This window comes from Encephalitozoon cuniculi, chromosome VI, assembly GCF_000091225.2.
Source record: "Encephalitozoon cuniculi GB-M1 chromosome VI, complete sequence".
In the NCBI taxonomy this organism is placed as follows: Eukaryota; Fungi; Microsporidia; family Unikaryonidae; genus Encephalitozoon; species Encephalitozoon cuniculi.
In genome coordinates, this window is record NC_003233.1 from 1 (window position 1) to 19831 (window position 19831).

The 19831-nt window shown below is 45.2% G+C and overlaps 14 protein-coding genes across 14 annotated transcripts; 5 read left to right on the forward strand and 9 right to left on the reverse strand.

Annotated features, from left to right (window-relative positions):
- Window positions 1-1728: 1728 nt before the first annotated feature.
- ECU06_0010 (uncharacterized protein) lies at window positions 1729-2085 on the reverse strand (the record flags this gene model as incomplete). Its single annotated transcript, NM_001041379.1, has 1 exon — window positions 1729-2085. The coding sequence occupies one exon, from the start codon at window positions 2083-2085 to the stop codon at window positions 1729-1731; it is 357 nt and encodes a 118-aa protein (NP_585757.1).
- Window positions 2086-2675: 590 nt separating this feature from the next.
- ECU06_0020 (uncharacterized protein) lies at window positions 2676-3518 on the forward strand (the record flags this gene model as incomplete). Its single annotated transcript, NM_001041380.1, has 1 exon — window positions 2676-3518. One exon carries the CDS (start codon window positions 2676-2678, stop codon window positions 3516-3518), a length of 843 nt encoding a protein of 280 aa, NP_585758.1.
- A 164-nt stretch (window positions 3519-3682) lies between these two features.
- On the forward strand, window positions 3683-4429 carry ECU06_0030 (uncharacterized protein; the record flags this gene model as incomplete). The annotated part of the gene is made up of 1 exon (NM_001041381.1): window positions 3683-4429. The coding sequence occupies one exon, from the start codon at window positions 3683-3685 to the stop codon at window positions 4427-4429; it is 747 nt and encodes a 248-aa protein (NP_585759.1).
- Window positions 4430-4778: 349 nt separating this feature from the next.
- Window positions 4779-6059, reverse strand: ECU06_0040 (uncharacterized protein; the record flags this gene model as incomplete). The annotated part of the gene is made up of 1 exon (NM_001041382.2): window positions 4779-6059. The coding sequence occupies one exon, from the start codon at window positions 6057-6059 to the stop codon at window positions 4779-4781; it is 1281 nt and encodes a 426-aa protein (NP_585760.2).
- Window positions 6060-6244: 185 nt separating this feature from the next.
- ECU06_0050 (uncharacterized protein) lies at window positions 6245-6721 on the reverse strand (the record flags this gene model as incomplete). Its single annotated transcript, NM_001041383.1, has 1 exon — window positions 6245-6721. The coding sequence occupies one exon, from the start codon at window positions 6719-6721 to the stop codon at window positions 6245-6247; it is 477 nt and encodes a 158-aa protein (NP_585761.1).
- A 546-nt stretch (window positions 6722-7267) lies between these two features.
- Window positions 7268-7582, reverse strand: ECU06_0060 (uncharacterized protein; the record flags this gene model as incomplete). The annotated part of the gene is made up of 1 exon (NM_001041384.1): window positions 7268-7582. The coding sequence occupies one exon, from the start codon at window positions 7580-7582 to the stop codon at window positions 7268-7270; it is 315 nt and encodes a 104-aa protein (NP_585762.1).
- Window positions 7308-8111, forward strand: ECU06_0070 (uncharacterized protein; the record flags this gene model as incomplete). The annotated part of the gene is made up of 1 exon (NM_001041385.1): window positions 7308-8111. One exon carries the CDS (start codon window positions 7308-7310, stop codon window positions 8109-8111), a length of 804 nt encoding a protein of 267 aa, NP_585763.1.
- Window positions 8112-8292: 181 nt separating this feature from the next.
- ECU06_0080 (uncharacterized protein) lies at window positions 8293-10035 on the reverse strand (the record flags this gene model as incomplete). Its single annotated transcript, NM_001041386.1, has 1 exon — window positions 8293-10035. The coding sequence occupies one exon, from the start codon at window positions 10033-10035 to the stop codon at window positions 8293-8295; it is 1743 nt and encodes a 580-aa protein (NP_585764.1).
- Window positions 10036-11058: 1023 nt separating this feature from the next.
- Window positions 11059-12879, reverse strand: ECU06_0090 (uncharacterized protein; the record flags this gene model as incomplete). The annotated part of the gene is made up of 1 exon (NM_001041387.1): window positions 11059-12879. One exon carries the CDS (start codon window positions 12877-12879, stop codon window positions 11059-11061), a length of 1821 nt encoding a protein of 606 aa, NP_585765.1.
- Window positions 12880-13226: 347 nt separating this feature from the next.
- Window positions 13227-14012, forward strand: ECU06_0100 (uncharacterized protein; the record flags this gene model as incomplete). The annotated part of the gene is made up of 1 exon (NM_001041388.1): window positions 13227-14012. The coding sequence occupies one exon, from the start codon at window positions 13227-13229 to the stop codon at window positions 14010-14012; it is 786 nt and encodes a 261-aa protein (NP_585766.1).
- Window positions 14013-14219: 207 nt separating this feature from the next.
- On the reverse strand, window positions 14220-14645 carry ECU06_0110 (uncharacterized protein; the record flags this gene model as incomplete). The annotated part of the gene is made up of 1 exon (NM_001041389.2): window positions 14220-14645. The coding sequence occupies one exon, from the start codon at window positions 14643-14645 to the stop codon at window positions 14220-14222; it is 426 nt and encodes a 141-aa protein (NP_585767.2).
- A 23-nt stretch (window positions 14646-14668) lies between these two features.
- ECU06_0120 (transketolase) lies at window positions 14669-16555 on the reverse strand (the record flags this gene model as incomplete). The annotated part of the gene is made up of 1 exon (NM_001041390.1): window positions 14669-16555. The coding sequence occupies one exon, from the start codon at window positions 16553-16555 to the stop codon at window positions 14669-14671; it is 1887 nt and encodes a 628-aa protein (NP_585768.1).
- Window positions 16556-16616: 61 nt separating this feature from the next.
- Window positions 16617-17873, reverse strand: ECU06_0130 (uncharacterized protein; the record flags this gene model as incomplete). The annotated part of the gene is made up of 1 exon (NM_001041391.1): window positions 16617-17873. The coding sequence occupies one exon, from the start codon at window positions 17871-17873 to the stop codon at window positions 16617-16619; it is 1257 nt and encodes a 418-aa protein (NP_585769.1).
- Window positions 17874-17953: 80 nt separating this feature from the next.
- ECU06_0140 (uncharacterized protein) lies at window positions 17954-19813 on the forward strand (the record flags this gene model as incomplete). Its single annotated transcript, NM_001041392.1, has 1 exon — window positions 17954-19813. One exon carries the CDS (start codon window positions 17954-17956, stop codon window positions 19811-19813), a length of 1860 nt encoding a protein of 619 aa, NP_585770.1.
- Between the last annotated feature and the right edge of the window lie 18 nt (window positions 19814-19831).

Genomic DNA, 19831 nt, shown 5'->3' on the forward strand with positions numbered 1-19831 from the left:
CGGGGGAGAGATTCGATAGGAATCAGAGGAGGAGAAGTGAAAGAGAGAATGAGGGAAGAGGATGTGGGGAGAGAAGAAAGAAAGTGTAAGGAGATTGGGGAAGAGGGGAGGGAAGGGGTGTAGAGAAGTAGAGAGGGGAAAGGAGTAGGAAGGGAAGAGGGAATGAGGGAGGAAGAGGAGTGGAAGGTGAAAGAGGAGAGAAATGAAAAGGAGGTTAGGGTGAGAGAGGGGTTTGGAGAGGGGAAGGGGAGGGAAAGGTAGAGGGGGTAAGTGAGAGAGGAGGATAGGTAGGGGAAGGGGATACGGGATTGAAGAGGAGTAGGAAGGGAGGAGAAGAGAGAGGAGGGAGGGAAGGAGACGAAGGGATAAAGGGAAGGAGGAGGGAGGAATAGGGGAAAGAGATAATAAGGGAAGACGGGGGTAGAGGAGATGAAGAGATGTAGAGGATACAGGGTAGAAGCAGTATTAAGGCTGTGGGAGTAACGGGCATTAGAGAGGATTAAGAAGAAGTGAGGGAGAAGGGAGGGGGAGAAAGATAGTAGAGGGAGCGGCCGTCTGGACGAAGGGAAGCTACCGAGGCAGGTAGGCATGCGACAAGTCCATTGACTGGGGGTGCATGACTGCACAATGCACAGGTAGGAGCGAGGGCATTGGAGATAGGTCAGGCACGATACGCAAGATCGGTTTAGAGGAGGTCGTAACTGGATTGTCGACACTAGCCTAAGGCAGATACTCAACAGTTGGTAGTCTCGACTCATCATCCTCATCCACCCCAGCAACATCCTCTGCTATACCACTACCACATACACTCTATAACCGACCTCAAACAGCACTTCCTTGAAAACTCCAACACCCAAGCCCCACCACCCACGACTCCGACATCCAATCCAGATCCCTTTAGTCTATCAAAGCCTGCCCGTCTCCATCACCGAAAAACTTTTCCCATTTCTGATCCCATCAAGGAACTTTCTCTCCGTATTTCCCCCGAGCAAACCACATACCCCATCCTCAACCTCTTCTACAGCCAGCCACATCCCCTCTCCTCCATCAATCTATGTCCCATTCCAACAACCCGCTAAGCCCAACATATATCTCCCCTCCAGGCAACCCAGAGCTCTTCATCAACTATCACCTTCAATCCAGCTCAGTCCGAGACTCCATTCACCACTAACTAGAATCGAAGTCGAAAAGAGAAGACCAAGACCCACGTCCTTGCTCCTTCATGCCACTGTATGTCCATCTCCCACATCCCCAGAACACATCCCTCACTATCTGCCTTGCCATCATCTATGGCCCATCTCCAGGAGGCTGCTCTCAATCCTGAATGCCCCCATTCGACCAAATCTCCGCCCTAGCCATCCCATCAAAACAACACACATCTATCATATTTATTCATTCCCTTCATATTACCGCATCTCAGGAATCTCAGAACAGCAAGATTCCGAACCATCCAGAGACGAGGAGCTCCCTGCATCCTCCCCTACCTCGTCTACATCATTTCCCTTCACAATCAACGGCCTTGCATTCTCTCCTGTCTTCTCAGACCAGTGGACCTGAACAGAAGGTGGTAGATCACGCCCTCCCTCTTCTTGAAAAGCCCTCCCTCTTCTTCCCTCTCCCAAAAGTACCCCAAGAGCCGCCACCTTCCATCTCCCGCCCCCCCCTGTACTTACCTGTCCGGACAAAAAACCCGTCACACATACTTGTCGGCAGCGAGCGGCCTATTAACTATCTCCTCCTTCTTTTCCCTGATCCATAGCCTTTCCTGTACTCCTTAACCTTCAGAAGCATCTCCACCTCTCCTCTCTTCTTCCAAATACACCAAACCTCTGGCTCTCCCTTCCCAACCTTATCCGCCATATCGCTGATCTGCCCAAACGCTCCATTCACCACGTCCGCAAACCTCATTCCACATCTCCCTTTGGCCTCCTTGTACGTCCCAGCACCATCAAACCTCTTGAAATGCGGACTTTCAAACGCCTCACGTATCAGATCCGGAGCCCTGCTGCTGTCTCCAAACACGCATATATATGCTACCGACCGAAGTGCCAAATATGGGAGTAGCCCGCCAACTGGGAAGCACATGCCCTTTCTCCTGCATCCATCTCCTGCCGCCAGTGTCCGGCAGCACAGCAACCTTGTCCCCGTGGAAAACAACCGGAGCTAGATCCAAGTCTCTAAACCCGCCCCTTCTTCAAGCGATCCTTTCAACATCTCTATCTTCGACCTGCTAAACCTCCAGCCCAACCCATCCTCAAGCTTCTCACCTCCTCCACCATCCGAGAGACACATGATATCCCAACCAGCACGACTGTACATGCCAATAACCTTCACATCTTCAAGGGCCCGCTGTCTCCCACACCCGTTGCACTGCTTCTTCGCCCTCCGACTAAGATCCTTCTCCCCCGGAGGCCATCGACCAAACACACATCCATCACCTGCACTGCACAATATCACACAATATGTCTCACGAGGAATTCATTCCACCAGGAACAGAATCCACATCCAATCCATCTGCATCCCCAAAGCTCTTAGATCCCCACTGCCTCCCAACCCTCCTACTCCAAGTCTCCGCACAACCCCACCAATATCCCATACCATAACACAAATCTAACACCCCCACACACCCAATCATATCAATATATCCATTTCATCCATATTTCTCCTTTACCCACATGAACACCACACACGTTCCAGAGCCACACAGAACAGAGCAGCACGCCGAGAACCAGCGACACTGGAGGAAGATCCTCGGTATTGCTCCAATCGTGTCAATTGCATTCCCAGCCACCATGTACTTCATCTCTGACGAAGACAGTTTTGAAGATAGCCTTTTCCTCAGATTCATCACAGTACTCCTCCCCTTTTCATACTCAGCAGTACAGTATGCCTTACTCCACACCAACTGGAAGTCACATAACAAACCAGAGCGCATCCTGCAAAGCATACTCTACTACACCCTCAATCTCCTATTTCTTGCATTTTCCATCATCTCCATCCTTTCAATAATTGCATTCACCCTTGCTGAATGGGAAGATGATGATTGGGAAAATAATAATGATCCAATTATCTTTTCTTTCATCCTTCCCTCTTTCACTGTCCCACTCACCTATCTCCTCTCCACATCTTGCTGTCTTGTTCCAGGACAGATCGGATTCACAGACACTGGTATCAACGTCCTTGTTGACATCCTGATACTACTATGCTCTGCAGGAGATTTAGTGCCTGCCTTCGACGAAGTCAAGCATTGTTATTACTTTGCAATCATATCTTCCATACTCATCCTGATACGATTGCTCAGGGAGAAGCTCTCTCCAGAGAAACAGAGCCCTCCCCCTACTGCACCATGGAGAATCGCGGTCTTTGTCCTTATACTCATCTCTATCGTCATCGCTTATGCGTTATTAGCGTATCTAATAATGAACGCAGACATCTTCGATAACTACTCCATCTCATTTGGCAAGGTGGAGAGAGCATCCTTTCATCAAAGCCCGGCGAATAAACAGCTCATCTCTTAACAATCAGTCTTACACTAACACACCTCCCCACAGAATTTATCAACCTGAATCTCTCCTTCTGCTTCCTCCCCAACCCCCTGTCCAAACCTATCCACTACATCATCCCCTCTGAACATCACTACACCTCTAAACCATCTCCTCCTTCCTCTCTTCTACAAATCAGCATGGTTAGACACTCCAAAAACATCCTTCCAAAGACAACTAACCCAAATCCAGAGTCCAATCGCTATCCACCACATCCCGCCGACCCCAGCCATCCATCGAGATATCATCTCCATCTCCAAGCACACCACCTCCGCTCACCCCTCCTCTCTGCCTCCGCGGAAAACCGCCGCAGAGACCCCCAGAATCTGTCAACCACCAAAGCCACTTCACCTTCAACCCACCAATCCCCCATCCTACCAGATGACATCCATTCCATCCTTCCCTTTGCCCATATGAACATCACGCACACAACAGGGCAACACACCGAGAACTCCATTCGAGCGCCGTCCTCAACAACAATCTTGTGGCATTCGTGCCAACTGCATTCCCAACCCTCATCTATCTCGTCCTCAACGAAGATCGTTTCGGGGAGAGTCCTTTTCTCAGATTCATCACCGTGCTCTTCCAATCCTCATACTCAGCAGCCCAGTATCTTCTCCTGCCCCACACTAGCTGGAAGGAAACTGGAAAGTAGCGGTTCAATCTTCCTTTCTACAACTCTCCCCTCTTTTATTGTATCCATCGTCTATCTCCTCTCCGTCTCCTGCCGCCTTGTTCCAGGACAAACCGCCTTCACAAATACCAATTCCAGCGTCCTTATCGACATCCCGATCCTACTATGCTCTGTAGGAAGTCTATCACTTATCTTAAAAGAGCCCAAGTATCGTTCCTACCTTGCAATCGTATCCCCTACACTCTCCTGCTAAGACTGCTCAGGAAGAAGCACTGCACCCCTGGAAAAAGCACTCTGCCTACTGCACCATCGAGAGTGGCTGTCCTTGCCCTCTTGCTGTCCCTATGGCTTATGGTGTATGGATCTATAGTCATTGTGTATAATCTCCTCTGCCTACTAATGAGGCAGAGACACGTGCCAAAAGCTGATCAATAAATAACCTCCTATCCTCCATCTGCAATGTCTCCAACCACCACATAAGAAGAAACATCCGCCAGACAAATCCAAGCCAGAGGAGACCAACTTGCTGCCCAAAAATGTGTAGCAGAGAACAGGACACAAGCATAACACTATTTGCTTTATTCATCATCGCACCACACCACTCAGATCACACATGGCCTGCAATAAACAATAAGACGACGGAGAACCTCAGAGGTATCCGAAGGATTCTTCCACACTATCTGAAATGATCCTGTCTCCTTCACCGTTTCAAACCTTACTCCTTTTGGATACACAAACTTGTCCGCATCCTCACATTCTTCACCCTCGTCTACCCTGCCTACATCACTTGCTTCAACAACCCCTGGGTTTATAACATCTCCTATCGACCCTATACTGGTTGGCTTGAACCTCAGGTGGTACACAACCGGACATCCATCCCCATCCTTGAACGTCCCAACCTCCACCACTCCTGTCATCCTCTGTCCCCCAGTCTCAAGAGCTCCAATCGCCACCATCCTCTGCCTCTCACTCCCGCCCTTCCTGTACTTTCCTGCATCCATGAAGAATCTGTCTGCATCTTCACTCCTGAGAAGTTCCAGCACACCCGTTATATCATGCACTATTTTCTGCTCCTTGATCTCTTCAAGAGACCTTCCCTTCCACCTCTCCTCACTTCCCTTGTCCCACTCCTCCTTGATCTTCTCAGGGCTCTTCGTCCACCGAAGAACCCTTCTGTGGATCTTGAAACACTTCCGACCACCCTTGCTCTTCTTCTTGCCCCCCTTGCTGCGTGCACCTCCAACCTCCACCGGCAGCGCCTCTACTTCCCCGCCCTGCTCAGCCTCCTCTACCTCGCTCTCCTTCTTCTCCTCCTCTTGTTCCGAGGGTGCAGAAGCACTCTTCCCCTTCCTCCCCCTCTTACTCTTCGCCTTCTCCTCCTTACTCTTCGCCTTCTCCTCCTTACTCTTCGCCTTCTCCTCGTCCCCCACCAGCTCTTTCACACTCCTTTCCGTTTCCTCTTCTCTTTTCCTCTGTCTTTCTCTGACTACACCTGCAACCCTGTCTACATATCTTTTGTCTATATCCTTTCCCTCCTTCCCCAGCAGCATCTGCCTAACCAACTCTTTGGTGACCTCTCCTCCATATTCTCTGTGTGCATCCAGCAACAGCACGTCATCAACAACAATATATTCTAGATATCTTGCATCTTTGGCCTTATCTTCGCTGAATTCCTCTTTCAAAGTCTTCTTCATACCTCCCTCGGCTAGCAATCCCAGAAGCTCCTCCTCCCTCAGCCCAAGACAGATCTCCTTGCATGCATTGCACACTATCTTCTCCACCTCAGCTATCCGTTCCCATCTTTCTATACTATAGAGAAACCCTCCCCATTCTTTAGCACTCCTCCAATCCTCCAGGTACACCTTCTTTTCCTCTTCAGACATTCCAGCAGGCGGGTTTTCTATCATGTCGTCAAGCATTCTCATGACATCTCTTCCATATCTTACTATGCCCCCCCCCGCTACCCTTCCACTGCATTCTAACATCCTCCCGCACACCATTTCCAGCAATTCACTGAACGTCTTGTTCCCTCTCATGTACACCTTTGATGTACCTTCAGATATATTCCTTAGATACCCCTCATTCTTTCGTCAAACAGCCTCTCAAACCGATCATCATCCTTGTACTGCACCGAGCTGACCAGAAACTCCCACACTGCATAACAAATATCGCTTCTCAAAAAAGATACAACATTCTCTATCTGCTTGGTGTCCTTCTTCAAGTCACCGAACTTTGTCGTTGGCAATGCTGCAATGTTATACCCTTTGAACATAAACGGAACCACTATCACTTGACCATCTGGATTGAATGTCAAAGAAACACTCTCCCTTGTCTCCAAAGAGCAATACACTACATCAACCGCACTGATTAATGTCCATGCCGCATACCTCATAAGGCAGGCCCCCTCTCCACCTAATATACTATCTCCTTTATGCAAAGGGGTCTGTACACCATCTCCCTTCATAACGATGGCTCTGCACTCTCTGCACTCCTCCAAGACCCCACTCCTGCTACTGGGCTCCAACCCCACCATTCGGCCAATCATATGGCACCACACCACATAAGGCAACTGAGAACCCCGCCAACAACAGGGCTCACCACATCAACACACACATTCTCGACCACTTCCCCACCCCATCATCTCTCCGGGCCCAGAGACTGCCACACACAACTACACGAAGCATGCAACGCCTTCCCATTCTTTGTGTCTGCTTGGCATTCTAGAGACTCAATAAATGGCTAGTCATCCATCTCCATCCCAAGCTGCCCAGGTATGACATTAAATGTCTATCATATCATATTTATTCACAATCTATGCTATGGGATAGCCCCACATCATCACACTTCCCAAACGGCGAAATTGCTCCCTTTCTTGCCCTTTCAGAGTCCGTGGGCCCGAACATCTGGCAGTAGACCACACTCTCTCCTCTCCCGCTCTTGCAAAGCCTAACCTTCCCGTCCTCTCCACGCCAGAACCATGTAGCCCTCCTGCCAATCCATATCCCCGCCATCAAATCCAGTTCCCCCAGCAATACACGCCATATTGTACCCATAACGAAGGCTTCATTAATTCCCCACACTCCCAATCATATCAATATATCCATTTCATCCATATTTCTCCTTTACCCCGCATGAACACCACACACGTTCCAGAGCCACACAGAACAGAGCAACACACCGAGAACCAGCGACACTGGAGGAAGATCCTCGACATCGCTCCAATCGTGTCAATTGCATTCCCAGCCGCCATGTACTTCATCTTCGACGAAGACAGTTTTGAAGGTAGCCTTTTCCTCAGATTCGTCACAGTACTCCTCCCCTTTTCATACTCAGCAGTACAGTATGCCGTACTACTCCACACCAACAGGATGCCACATAACAAACCAGAGGGCATCCTGCAGAGCATGCTCTACTACACCCTCAATCTCCTGCTTCTTGCATTCACCATCATCTCCATCCTTTCAATCATTGCATTCACCCTTGATGAATGGGAAAATAATGATGATTCACTCCTCTACTCCATAACCCTTCCCTCTTTCTTCATCCCACTCACCTATCTCCTCTCCGTCTCCTGCCGCCTTGTTCCAGGACAGATTGGATTCACAGATACTGGAATCAACGTCCTTATTGACATCCTGATACTACTGTTCCCCCGTACTGCACTTGTGAGTAAAGAATCCAAGCACCGTCTTCTCTATGCAGTCCTATTTCTTTTACCCATCCTGATACGATTGCTCAAGGAGAAGTATTGCCCATCTGGAAAGAGTTCTCTTCCTACTGCATCATGGAGAGTGGCTGTCCTTGCCCTCATCCTTATCCTTGTTTTTTTTGCCTACACGTTTATGATGTGTAGATCTATGGTTATTCTAAATAATCATTTTGGCTTACTTAATAAGCTAAAGAGAGTCTCTGCTCCATCAAGGTCCGATAAGTAAACAATCTTCATTCTATCACATGTTCTCACGCCAACACAGACATTCATTCCACCCCTCATCATAATCAACATACATATGTCTACTAAACAACCTGAAGGAATTCCACAGGTCAAAGAGGCCGTAGTAGAGAACAGAACACAAGCATAGCACCATTTCTTTATTCATTATAACATCACATCACTCAGATCACATATGGCCTGCGCTGAATCGTGAGACCCTGGAGAACCTCAGAGGTGTCAGAGGGATTCCTCCACACTATCTGGAATGCATCATCATCCTTCACTGTTTCAAACCTTACTCCTTTCGGATACACAAACTTGCCCGCATCCTGACACTCTTCATCCTCATCTATCTTTTCAATATCATTAGCCTCAGCAAACTCTGGGCTCATAACACTTCCAATCTCCTCTATCCCTGTAACCCGGAACATCAGGTGGTACAAAACTGTACATCCACTAGAGTCCTTGAACGTTCCAGCCTCCACCACCCCTGTCATCCTCCTCCTTCCAACCTCAAGAACCCCAATCGCCATTAGACGACGCCGAGAACTCCCGCCCTTGCTGTGCTCTCCTGTATCCATAAAGAACTTGTCTGCATCTTCACTTCTGAGAAGTTCCAGCACACCCGCTATGTCATGTAGCACCTTCTGCTCCTTGATATATTCAAGAGACTTTCCCCTCCACCTCTCCTCTCTTCCCCTGTCCAACTCCTCTTTGATCTTCTCTGGGCTCTTTCTCCACCGAAGAACCCTTCTGTGGATCTTGAAACACTTCCGACCACCCTTGCTCTTCTTGCCTGTCTTCCTGCGTGCTCCTCCAACCTCCACGGATGATATCTCCATTTCCTCACTCGCCTCGACCTCCTCTGTCTCGCTCTCCTCTTTCTTGGTCTCTGAGACTCCCACACTCTTTTTCTTCCTCCCCTTCTTGCTCTTTGCCTTCTCCTCATCTCTCAGCAGCTCCTTCATACTCTTTTCCATCTCCCTTTCTCTTCTTTTCTGCCTTTCCTTGACTACATTTGCAACCTTACCGATATATCTCCTGTCTATCTCCTCTCCATTCTTCCCCAGCAGCATCTGCATGACTAACTCCTTTGTAACCTCCCCTGTATGTTCTCTGTGTGCATCCAATAAGATCTCGTCATTAATAATAGCATATTCTAAGTATCCCCTCCTACTGGCTTCCTCTTCGCCAAGCTTCGCTTTCAAAGCCTTTCTCATACTTCCCTCAGCAAACAGTCCCATCAGCTTCTCCTCTTTCAACCCAAGGCAGATCTCCCTGCATGCACTACACACCATCTTCTCTAGCTCGACTAAATGTTTCAGTCTTTCTATACTATAAAAAGATTCTACGTATTTCCTACTGCCACTCCAAAACCTGTGATATATCTCTTTCCTTTCTGAATCCATTTCAGTAGGCACATTTTCTATCATATCATCAAATCCCTTTATAACATCTTCTATATACTTCATCATATGTCCACCTCCCTTTTCGTCGCACCGGAATATCCTTTCATACACTGCTTCCAACAACTCGCTAATGGTTTTGTTCCCTTTCACGTACATCTTTAATACATTTACGGATATATCCTTCAAATAGCCTTCCATTCTTTCATTAAATAACCTCTCAAATCGATTATCAGGTGTACGTATCACACTTCCGATTGCAAAATCCCATATTATATGAGAAGCATTAAAGAAGAAAGGTGTAAGACTTTTCATATCCTTTGGATTTTTCTTCAAGTCACTGTACTTTGTTGTCGGCAATGCAATAATATTATATCCTTCAAAGATAAATGGAAACACTATCACTTGACTACCAGGCTCCAATTTAAACGAAACAATACGCTCTAATCCTGAGGAGCAATGATGTATCATGTTATATATAATAATCAATACCCATGGACCCCCGTGTTTCCACCTCATAGGGTAGGTCCTTCCTCCTTACTTAATCTATCGTCACCTCCTTTTCCTGTGATACAGCCGCAGGGGAGAGAAACTGCTTTTCCACCTTTAACAATCCTATTCTACACAACAGGACTTCTCTGCATTGCTCCTTCTTCAACCAGATCCCGGGTCATCCTGATTTCTTGCTTCCTCTGTTACCATGGAATGGGCACCAACTCTACTGGATCTAAGGCAAACACAACTCCCTTCTAGCCATCCCGTACTCCATACCACTATTCAGCTATGATATCGAAGCAACACCCATCATATTTATCCATAATCTATACACCCACTCACTGGATCTCAGGAAGAGTCCGTGGACCTGAACATCAGATAGATAGCAGATCACACTCTCCCCTCTCTTGTTCTTATGAATCCCAACCATCTCCTTTCGCTCCCTCCGAAAGTATCCCAACTCCCGCCATCTTCCACCTTTCATTTCCACCCTTCATGTACTTGCCTGTCCGAACAAAAAACCTGTTAGCATCCTTACTCCTGAGGAGCTTCAGCACCTCTACAATGTCGTGCAATATCTTCTGCTCCTCAATCTCCTCCATACTCTTACCTCTCCACTTCTCTTCATCTCTGTTATCCAGCTCACACTTGACCCTCTCAGTACTTTTCGTCCATCGGAGAACCCTCTTGTGCACCTTGTAAGAATTGTCCGTTGCCTCTACTCCTTTCTTTTGGGCCCTTCTTACCTTTACCCTTAGGGCTTTTTACTCTTACTCTTCTCACTTTCCTCTAGACCCAACAGCTCCAAAGCATTCCTGGCCCTTTCCTTTTCGCCTCTTCTCTCTCTTTAACTTCATGTGCTGCGGTGCTGGTGCTTTCATCATCAGTGTCCTTAATCTTGCAAAAATACTTGTAAGATTAACTCTGCTGCAATGTCCATAACTTTTGTATTTTCCATACGCACTTACTAAGCCACAGTAGTAATCTAATTTCAGGGCACTATCCCCATACAATAAATCTTTATTTTATTTGTTCTATGTATTCGTATTAATTGCCTCCTGGTCTAGACATAACAGTAAGACTTCGTATCACTTCAGCAGTGTTCTTAGGGTTTCGCCATACTACTCTAAACTCATTCAAGCCTCTCACCACTTCAGACCGTGTGTTTTTTGGATATGTAAATCCAGATATATCTAGCGAGTCGTCTGTATCATCTACCTTCTCCATATTATCTACTTTCGCAAGTGCAGATCTCACAACTGCTCCAGCCCTTCCTAAATCTGTAGGTCTGAACATTAAATGGAAAATAACATTCTGTTCGTCTTTGTCTTTGAAAAGACCAACCTCTACCACTCCCAACTTCTTCCAGTCTCTGGTCTCAAGTACAGCAATTGCTACCATTTTCCATCTTTTTATGCCATTTTTCATATACTCTCCTGTGCATATGAAAAAGTTATTTGCATCTTGACTCTTGAGGAGCTGTGAAATTTCAGATATATCATGCAATTCCTTCTGCTCCCTGATCTCCCCAATCGACTTCCCTTTCCACCTCTCTTCAGTTCCACTATCCCACTTCTTCTTGATCTTCTCGGGTTCTTCTCTCCACAAAAGAGTCCTTTTGTGGAGCTTATAATAACATCTACCGCTTTCATTCTTTTGCTCCTTATTTCTCTCCTTACTGCAGGCTTCTCTACTATCTTCCATCTCCTGTGCTTCCCTATTCTCAGAGACTTCCTCCACCTCGCTCTCTTTCTCTTCGGGTTTCTTGCTTCCTTTTTTCTTCTTTTTACTCTTTCTTTTTGCTTTCGCTCCCTTTTTCTCTTCCTCCTCGCCCCTCAATAGCTCTTCTACGTTCCGTTGGACCACCTCCTCCTTTCTCTTCTTTTCTTCTTCTTCTTCCCTTCTTTCTTCTTCCTTTTTCTTCTTGACATCCTCTACAACATTACTAACATATTCTTCGTCAATATTCATATATTCTAGGAATAGACGTTTGATTAATTCTGCTGTAACTTCTATTCCATATTCGTTATGTGTGTTTATCAGTATTTCATGACTTATGGAATGAAGCAGCGACACTTCCTGATTCACATCGTCAGCTAATGCCCCCTTATTCAGTCCCAACATTTTACATTGTAAACTTCTCAAGTATACTTTTAGAACAAAGCTTATTCTATCTTCCTCTCTTCTCCAAAGATATATACATGTATCAAAAACTATTTCCTGTGCTTTGAGTATTTGTTCCTGCTTTTCCCTAGTGCCCAGGCTCTTTCCGTATTCTCTGATTTTGTCTAATACTTCTTTCTGCTTCTCCCTTTCTTCTTTGGATATTTCATTTGGTATCTCCTTCATTTTTACCTCCGCCTTGTGAGCAAGACCCCTTCCAAATTTTTCCATCATGCTGACGTTATTTCTAAACATTCCCATCATTAAATCCACCAATCTCATCTCAGACCTCCCTCTAGACTTTTTGTATATCCCGACAGAATCAGAGAATCTAGAGGAAGATGTATCAAAAACCGTGTTCATTAAACCTAAGATCCAATTATCGTGCTCGGGTATATACAAAAATACCATGGATTGCCACACTAGACTTGGAAGCTTCTTGATAATCTTTTCAACATATATTCTTTCTTCCTTTTCTATATCTTTATATCCCATATCTGGTGATACAACGAGCTTGTCGTCATGAAGGATAAGGGGAAACAGCACATATGTACGAAAATCGCTCATTCTTTTAAGCACTCCCCTCATTTCCTCTGTTTCCAACCCGCAAGCTCCATGAAGCATCTCGAATATTCTTTCCATGCTTTCTTCTACTTCCGAACAATATAACATATCAAACAAAGCAGCCATGCATATTAACCACATCCGTGTTTTCCGAGGGTGAGTTCCTCCATTATACTCTACTCACATTCCTGCTCCTTTTTACTCTCTCCCTGAAATGTATTTCCCTTAATTGTAGGAAACTCTGCACTTATTCCAAAAAGTTATGTGCTTTCACCGTACGTCTGCAATCGCGATCTAAATCTCAATGACAGCCACTCTGCTCTCTACTTACTCTTATTCCAAGCAAATTCAAATGCCCCAATAACTATATCAATCTGGAGACATGCTATATTTAATAAGCCTTCTACTCATCCTCTATCATCCAATCCCTATCTACTTTCCAAATCCATCGAATATACATCACGCTTTCCTCTACCCTTATAAGCATCATGAAGATCTCAGAACCTCCTGCAATCAGCAAGCCAACCAGGGACGAAAGCGAGTTAATCCGGATGTACTTGAAAACGATTATCTGCGACTTTAAAGCACCAATGCTCATCGCATTTCCTATACTTATGGGCCTTATGCTAAAAGAAACCGTTAAGAGTTCCTTATTCCTCAGATTTATTATAATGCTTCTTCCATTCTCGTACTCAGCTCTAGAATGTTTTCTCCTGTTTCGCAACAACTTAGAATCGAGCTATAGATCTGAACTGCACAAGATGCCCTACTCCATTTTTAACGTCCTTCTTATTGCATTCTCTGTTATTTCTATTCTTTCAATCGCCATATTCCCACTCAGCACATGGAGTAATAATGATGTCAGCTCCTATTCCATGCTTCTTCCCTGCTTGATTGTACCACTTACTTACATGCTATCCATCTCTTGTAGCCTTGTTTCAGGATCAATATTATTTACTGATACCGGGATTGATATCCTCATTGATGCCTCACTACTGCTGTGCACACTACTACTGTTGGTATTTTGGATTATAGAATCCAAGTATTTTCCCTACTTTGTTTTTGCCTCTCTCATCCTCGTCTTAATAAGATCGTTCAGGACGAGGCATGCTCCATCCAAAGAGAATTCTTTACCTGTCACAGCATGGAGAGTAGTTGTTTTTGGCTCTATTTTAGTTCTCTCCATAGTCATTTATGGCTCAATAGCATACGAACTCCTAGATCCCATCCATCAGGGATGGAAGACAATAGAACGAAGAATACATCACTTATAAATTTTTTTATAAATCTTCGCACATATACACATATGGTGTCATAAATGCGTATACAAATAGTCTTGCAGAGCTGTTTTCTTTTCAAATTCAGTCCTTCATACGCCAACCAAAGCCTTTCCTTTTTAATGATCGAAGTCAACAGTTACATTTCGACTTTTTGGTAGCCTTGACAGACACCAAGGTTCGGCTTCTTTGGTGGAAGAATATTTACTCAAGTGTATCCAAAATTTCGACATATCTTTTATCCATTTCCTTGGAAAGACCGTTAAATAGGCCGCTGTTTTTTATTTCTTTCAGGTACTTGAATATCATCAGCTCATTGGCATTTTTGAGCTTGGCCATGATTTTGCCAAGATCCATTCCAGAGGCAAAGTTGAGGATTATTTTGAACAACTCATCGAATGCCTCTTCACTATGAACGATGTCCAGGAGGATTTCTATGTATTCACTATTGTGCGAAGTATGTAGAATATTATGAACTCTTTGCAGCACAAGGATAATCAAATCGTTGTCGCTGTCAAGAAGCATCATGTCCCTGAACTCGGCCAAGGAGTCTTTTACATTCACTCTGCTTTCCAGATTGCTAAGTATTTTTCTTATTTTCCCAATCTCTCTATGCTGAGTAGAACCCATTATGTTCTGGGTAGGTCTGATATCTATAAACATTTGGAAAGTTTATTGAGAAAACTAACTATCTTTTTTGAGATTTCCTTACAATTCAATCCAAAGTGGTTGTAAACATCCTTACATGCTCCACTTGCCCCAAAGGTGGTCATTCCTATCTGCATGTCGGAGTATTTTGTCCAACCAAATGTACTCAAGGCCTCAATGCTGACCTTTGGAACGTCTTTGAGAATATGCTTCTTATATTCCTCCCCTTGTTCTTCAAACAACTCCCAAGAGAAGAACGATACAATCGAAATTTTGAGGTCAGATAAGGCTTCGGCCACTTCGTAGCATATCTGGACCTCGGACCCCGTTGAAAGTAATATCAGATCCGGGTTTTCTACCTCAACAAGGTAATATGCGCCTCTCCTGGCCTTTTCCATATCGGTGTGAGGAATTTCGGGAACACTTTGCCTGGACAAAATCACCGCCTTTGGACCTTCCCTGGTTAACGCGGTATACAGCGAAGTTCTGACTTCTGTTCCATCGCATGGCCTCATTGTAATAAGGTTTGGTGTTGCTCTTAGAGTGGATAAAACCTCAATTGGCTGGTGTGTTGGACCATCTTCTCCAAGACCTATGGAATCATGGGTTAGTACGTAGAAAAGATTCAGGTTGTCCATACATCCAAGCCTGACAGACGGAAACCCATATGAAATGAAGTTTAGGAAGGTTCCTGAGTATGGGAGAAAGTATCCGTGGGATGCAATACCATTCATGACACCGCACATGCAATGCTCTCTGATTCCAAAGTTGATATATCCTCCGTTGTGATTTTCTGCATTAAAGTCATCCCCCCCTATCTTTGTCAACACTGAAGACTGCAAATCTGCAGCTCCTCCAATGAGATAGCTTACTTCCTTAAGATCCTTCAAGGCTTCAGAAAAGTGTTTCCTGGTGGCTTTTGGGGCATCTTGTGCCTTGTATGTGGATTTGTAGATCGAGTCCATCTTCCTCTGAATATCCGTCCATTCCCTGACTGTGATGGCCTTGATCCCCTTCACATCCCATTCAGTTCTTATTCTCCGCTTTTTTTCGTTAAGAATCTTGAACTTCTCCATTAGCGACGGAGAAACATAGAAATCCACAGCAGGAATCCCAAACTTCTCCTTAAGCCTTCTTACTCCATCCTCTCCAAGAGGTGCCCCGTGAGCCTTGCAGCTTCCCTCCACAGTGCTTCCACGCCCAATAATTGTTTCCAGAATAATGACCATTGGTTTTGAAACCTTTTTGCTTAATGCCTTTCTTATTCCATCCAGATCATCTCCATCAACAATATCAACCTCGAATCCAAGGCTCAGGAATCTCTGGGCAACATCCTCATTCATAGAAAGAGATGTCGGCCCGTCTATTGTTGTTTTGTTAAAGTCATATATGAAGACTATGTTATCTAGCTTAAGGTTTGCAGCCAATGAAAATGACTCCTGTCCCATTCCTTCTTGGTAGCATCCGTCCCCAAACACGCAATATACACGGTTGAAGAGCCCCAGATCCCCAAGCTTTTTCAGTGATATTGCAAAGCCAACGGCGTTTGCTAGCCCCTGGCCTAACGGCCCGGTACTCGACTCAACACCTGGATACTTCCTCTCTGGGTGTCCAGGAGTTCTTCCGCCAATCTGCCGGAAATTCATCAGGTCCTCCATATTCAGGTGTCCTATGAGATAGCTCACGACATACTGGAGAGCACAAGCATGGCCATTCGACAGCAGAAATATGTCTCGTCCTATCCACTTCTCATCGTCAGGATCAAAGTTGATAAACTCTGTATACAGAATATAAACAAACGGTGCTAGTCCAAGGGGTGCTCCCGGATGCCCGCTGTTAGCCCTTTGGACCATATCTGCACACAGTGTTCTAATATTATTTACGTTGTCCATGCAAGGGCTGGCAAGAACTGCTTTATTTCAGGCACCCAGAACTTTTGTTTGCCACGCCTGTCTAAACGCTGTTAGAAAAAATATGAACAATAAACTTTGTCAGTACAAACAAGAATGTGTCATTGACAAAGAAATCCAAAACCTTCTCTTTAAAGGCATATGTGTATACTACCTCGAGAGAATGGAGCCTTAGGATTCTAATAGTGTTCCGCTCATCATCTACAACGTAAATGTAGTTCCTATATATTTTGTCTCGATGTCTTCTCGTTTGTTTTATCCCTAGGCTGAAATAGGTCTCTCTTTCCCCCCACACAAAATGCCTCACCCGAAAGTCGATGCTTCGGAACGTCAGCAGGAGATGGTTTCCATGGGCCGCCATGTTGGTGCAAATTGAGTAGGGCTCCACCTCCAAAGTGCAAGGAAGGCATTCAGCCGAAAAAACAATCTTGTACGTCTGGTAAACTGTAGAAGCAAAGACTGCTAAGCCCTTTTTACATATGGAGTGGATCGACATATTCGACACCTTAAGCATCTTGAATGTCTCAGGAGATGAAGCATTGATGAAGTATACCACACCCCTATTGTCTCCGCAATATATTACATTTCTGTCATCTCTGTCAAAGCAGATGCTTTCTATTTGGTTGTAGACTATGCATTGGCTCACTACACAGCTGCTGTATACATCCATGATGTTCAGTACGTTTCCGGTCGGAAACAGCCCAATCCCTTCATTGAAAGGACTCAGGGACATGCTCCTTATAAACGACCCTTCTCCCAGCCCGATAAACTCGGACTTACTAAAGTCGTGGGATTCAAACTTTTGCACTCCCACGCTCTTTCCGCTTTTTCTTGTGACAACTAGAGTGGAGCTTGATTCGTCATATCCTATTAAAGAGTTAGTCGCATTAAATCCGACGCTGACACTAATCTTCTTTTGCTTGTGTATAGCAAACGCATCCCCCACCCTCTCTTGACTAATCCGTGCCAGCTCAGCCTTCAATGCCGCGATCTGAGCCCGGAGCTCTGCGTTGACCTCAACATGCTCTTTATTTTTCTTTTCTTCTTCCCGACATCTTTCCAGCAGCCTTTGCTCATTCTCTGTATCCATGGCAACCACCTTCGATGCATATATCGGCCTTATCTGCCTTTTTGTGCTTTTCCCAGAGCACAGCGGGCACTGCATCTTGGTCTTCTTTCCAATCCACTTTTCAATGCACTGGCTTCCAAACAGATGGCCGCACTGAAGAGACACTATTCGATGGTTCCCTGCGGTTGTGTATTCTGAAAAGCAAATTGGGCATATCGTTCCACAATCCATTCTTGGTAGAGAAGGACTCCGCTGAATGAAGGCCTTATACCTCTGGAATTCATATAAGAATACTTTTTCATCCCTTTCCAATGAAGCTGAATCTTTTCAAGAACATCAAGAAGAAGCCGTCCTCCATTGTCACGATGTCCTCGAACGGCAGTACAATAGTGCTTTTCAGGAAAGATGGGTTTCTAGAGCTGGTTGACTCCTATACTCTTACGCCCTACTTCGCGATGGAGTTTGAATACAAGGCTGTTTCCAGTAGCTTTGTGGATCCCCATGTTGTGGCCTGCGGGACGGAGTGTGAGAAGCTTGTGTTTATTAACACCAGAACCTTTAATGTGTCGCATGTGGATGCAGACGGTGTTCCCTCCAACATCGCTGCAAGAGCCTATGGCCTTGACTATGGTCGGAATCCGTTTTATTATTCTACTGGCTGCAACGTGTATGAACGAAAGGAATTGGGCACTGACCTTGTATACCGTGGGAGCTCTACCATTACGTCTCTTCTTCTTTCGCCCGACCAGTCGCTGGTCATTGGAGATAGCAATGGAAGAATAAAGGTTCTGCAGTCCGAAAAGATGGTATCGGAGCTTCAGCTTCCTAATGGAAAGATCAACATGATATGCCATGTCACTGGAAATACGTATGTCTCTGTATGCGACGATGGAAGCTTCTCATATTTTGATATCAACGTAGGCCTTGTTTTACAGACAACCAAGGTAAGAGACAGCCCGCTAAATGTGTGTGCATATGTAGATGATAGGCTCCATTTATCCGGGGCAGACTCGAGGATAGTTGCATTCTCAAGAAATGGAGGAAAATTCATAAGGTCCTACCAGATCGACACCCACTATGCTGAAGTCAGGAATATTGAGGTAGACAATGGAAGAATACTTACTTCTGGAGAAGACACCATCCTGAGCGTTGTGTGGGGAGGATCCAATAGATACTTTGAAAACAAAATATTTCACAGGTCTGTTGAACTTGGAGTATCAAGAGTCAGCAGGATGTTTTACGTCAACAACAGGTCGTCTATCGACTTCTATTTACTTGATTCTGATGGCAGGGACCTGGAGAGAAATAGCAACGAAAGAAGTCCTGAGACACCAGAGAGTTCGGCTGAGAATGACGGGGAAATAACCTTTAAACTCTCAAAGTCTTCTGCAGGGCACATGGGATACAGGAAACGGGGTTACGAGTACAAAGTCAAGATATGCACGGAAGGGAATGCCTTTTGTTCCTCGGCCCCCTCAGACTTTAGTTATGTGGTGTATTCTAATTCAAGAGAAACAAGGGTTATAAATCTCAAACAGGATGAGAATATTGGGCTTCGAATCAGGCTTGAGGGCGCCAATAGATTGATTGCAAAAGAAGACTTGATTGTGCTGCAAAGCTATAGGTATGAGATTCTTCTGATTGATGTCCACAGCGGTAAAGAGCTCAGAAAAATACCGTTCGATGACTACAGAGAAGCAATCTATCTAATAGATGACCTATTGATTTTAAGCTATTCAAAGTCTATATATTCAATAAGGAATGAAGACATATTATCAAAGATGGAAATAGATGGCGAGATTGTTGGAGCTTGCGAGTACGACGAGAATCATTTCATTGTCCTGGCCATGGCTAGATCCATGGAAGTTAAGAAGAAGTACTCTGTGTACAAGGTCTCTCTTGCCAATCACACAGCAGAAAGAGTGAAGTTCTTTGAGTCCTATAACTTAATCACATCTATTTCACTGTTTAAAGACAGGATTATCTTTACAAACTTCAACAGCATCCAGATGCTTAGTGCCGAGATGAAGGAAGAGAAATACCCATTGGGCGCAGTTATATACGGATGCAAGGGAGTGGAGGACGAGATTATAATAATCCAGGACTCATGGAGCAATATAAGGCTTGGGCTTCCGCCGAGTGTCTTTAAAGAAAAATTTTCTAATAAATAGCCATAGCTAAGGAAATCA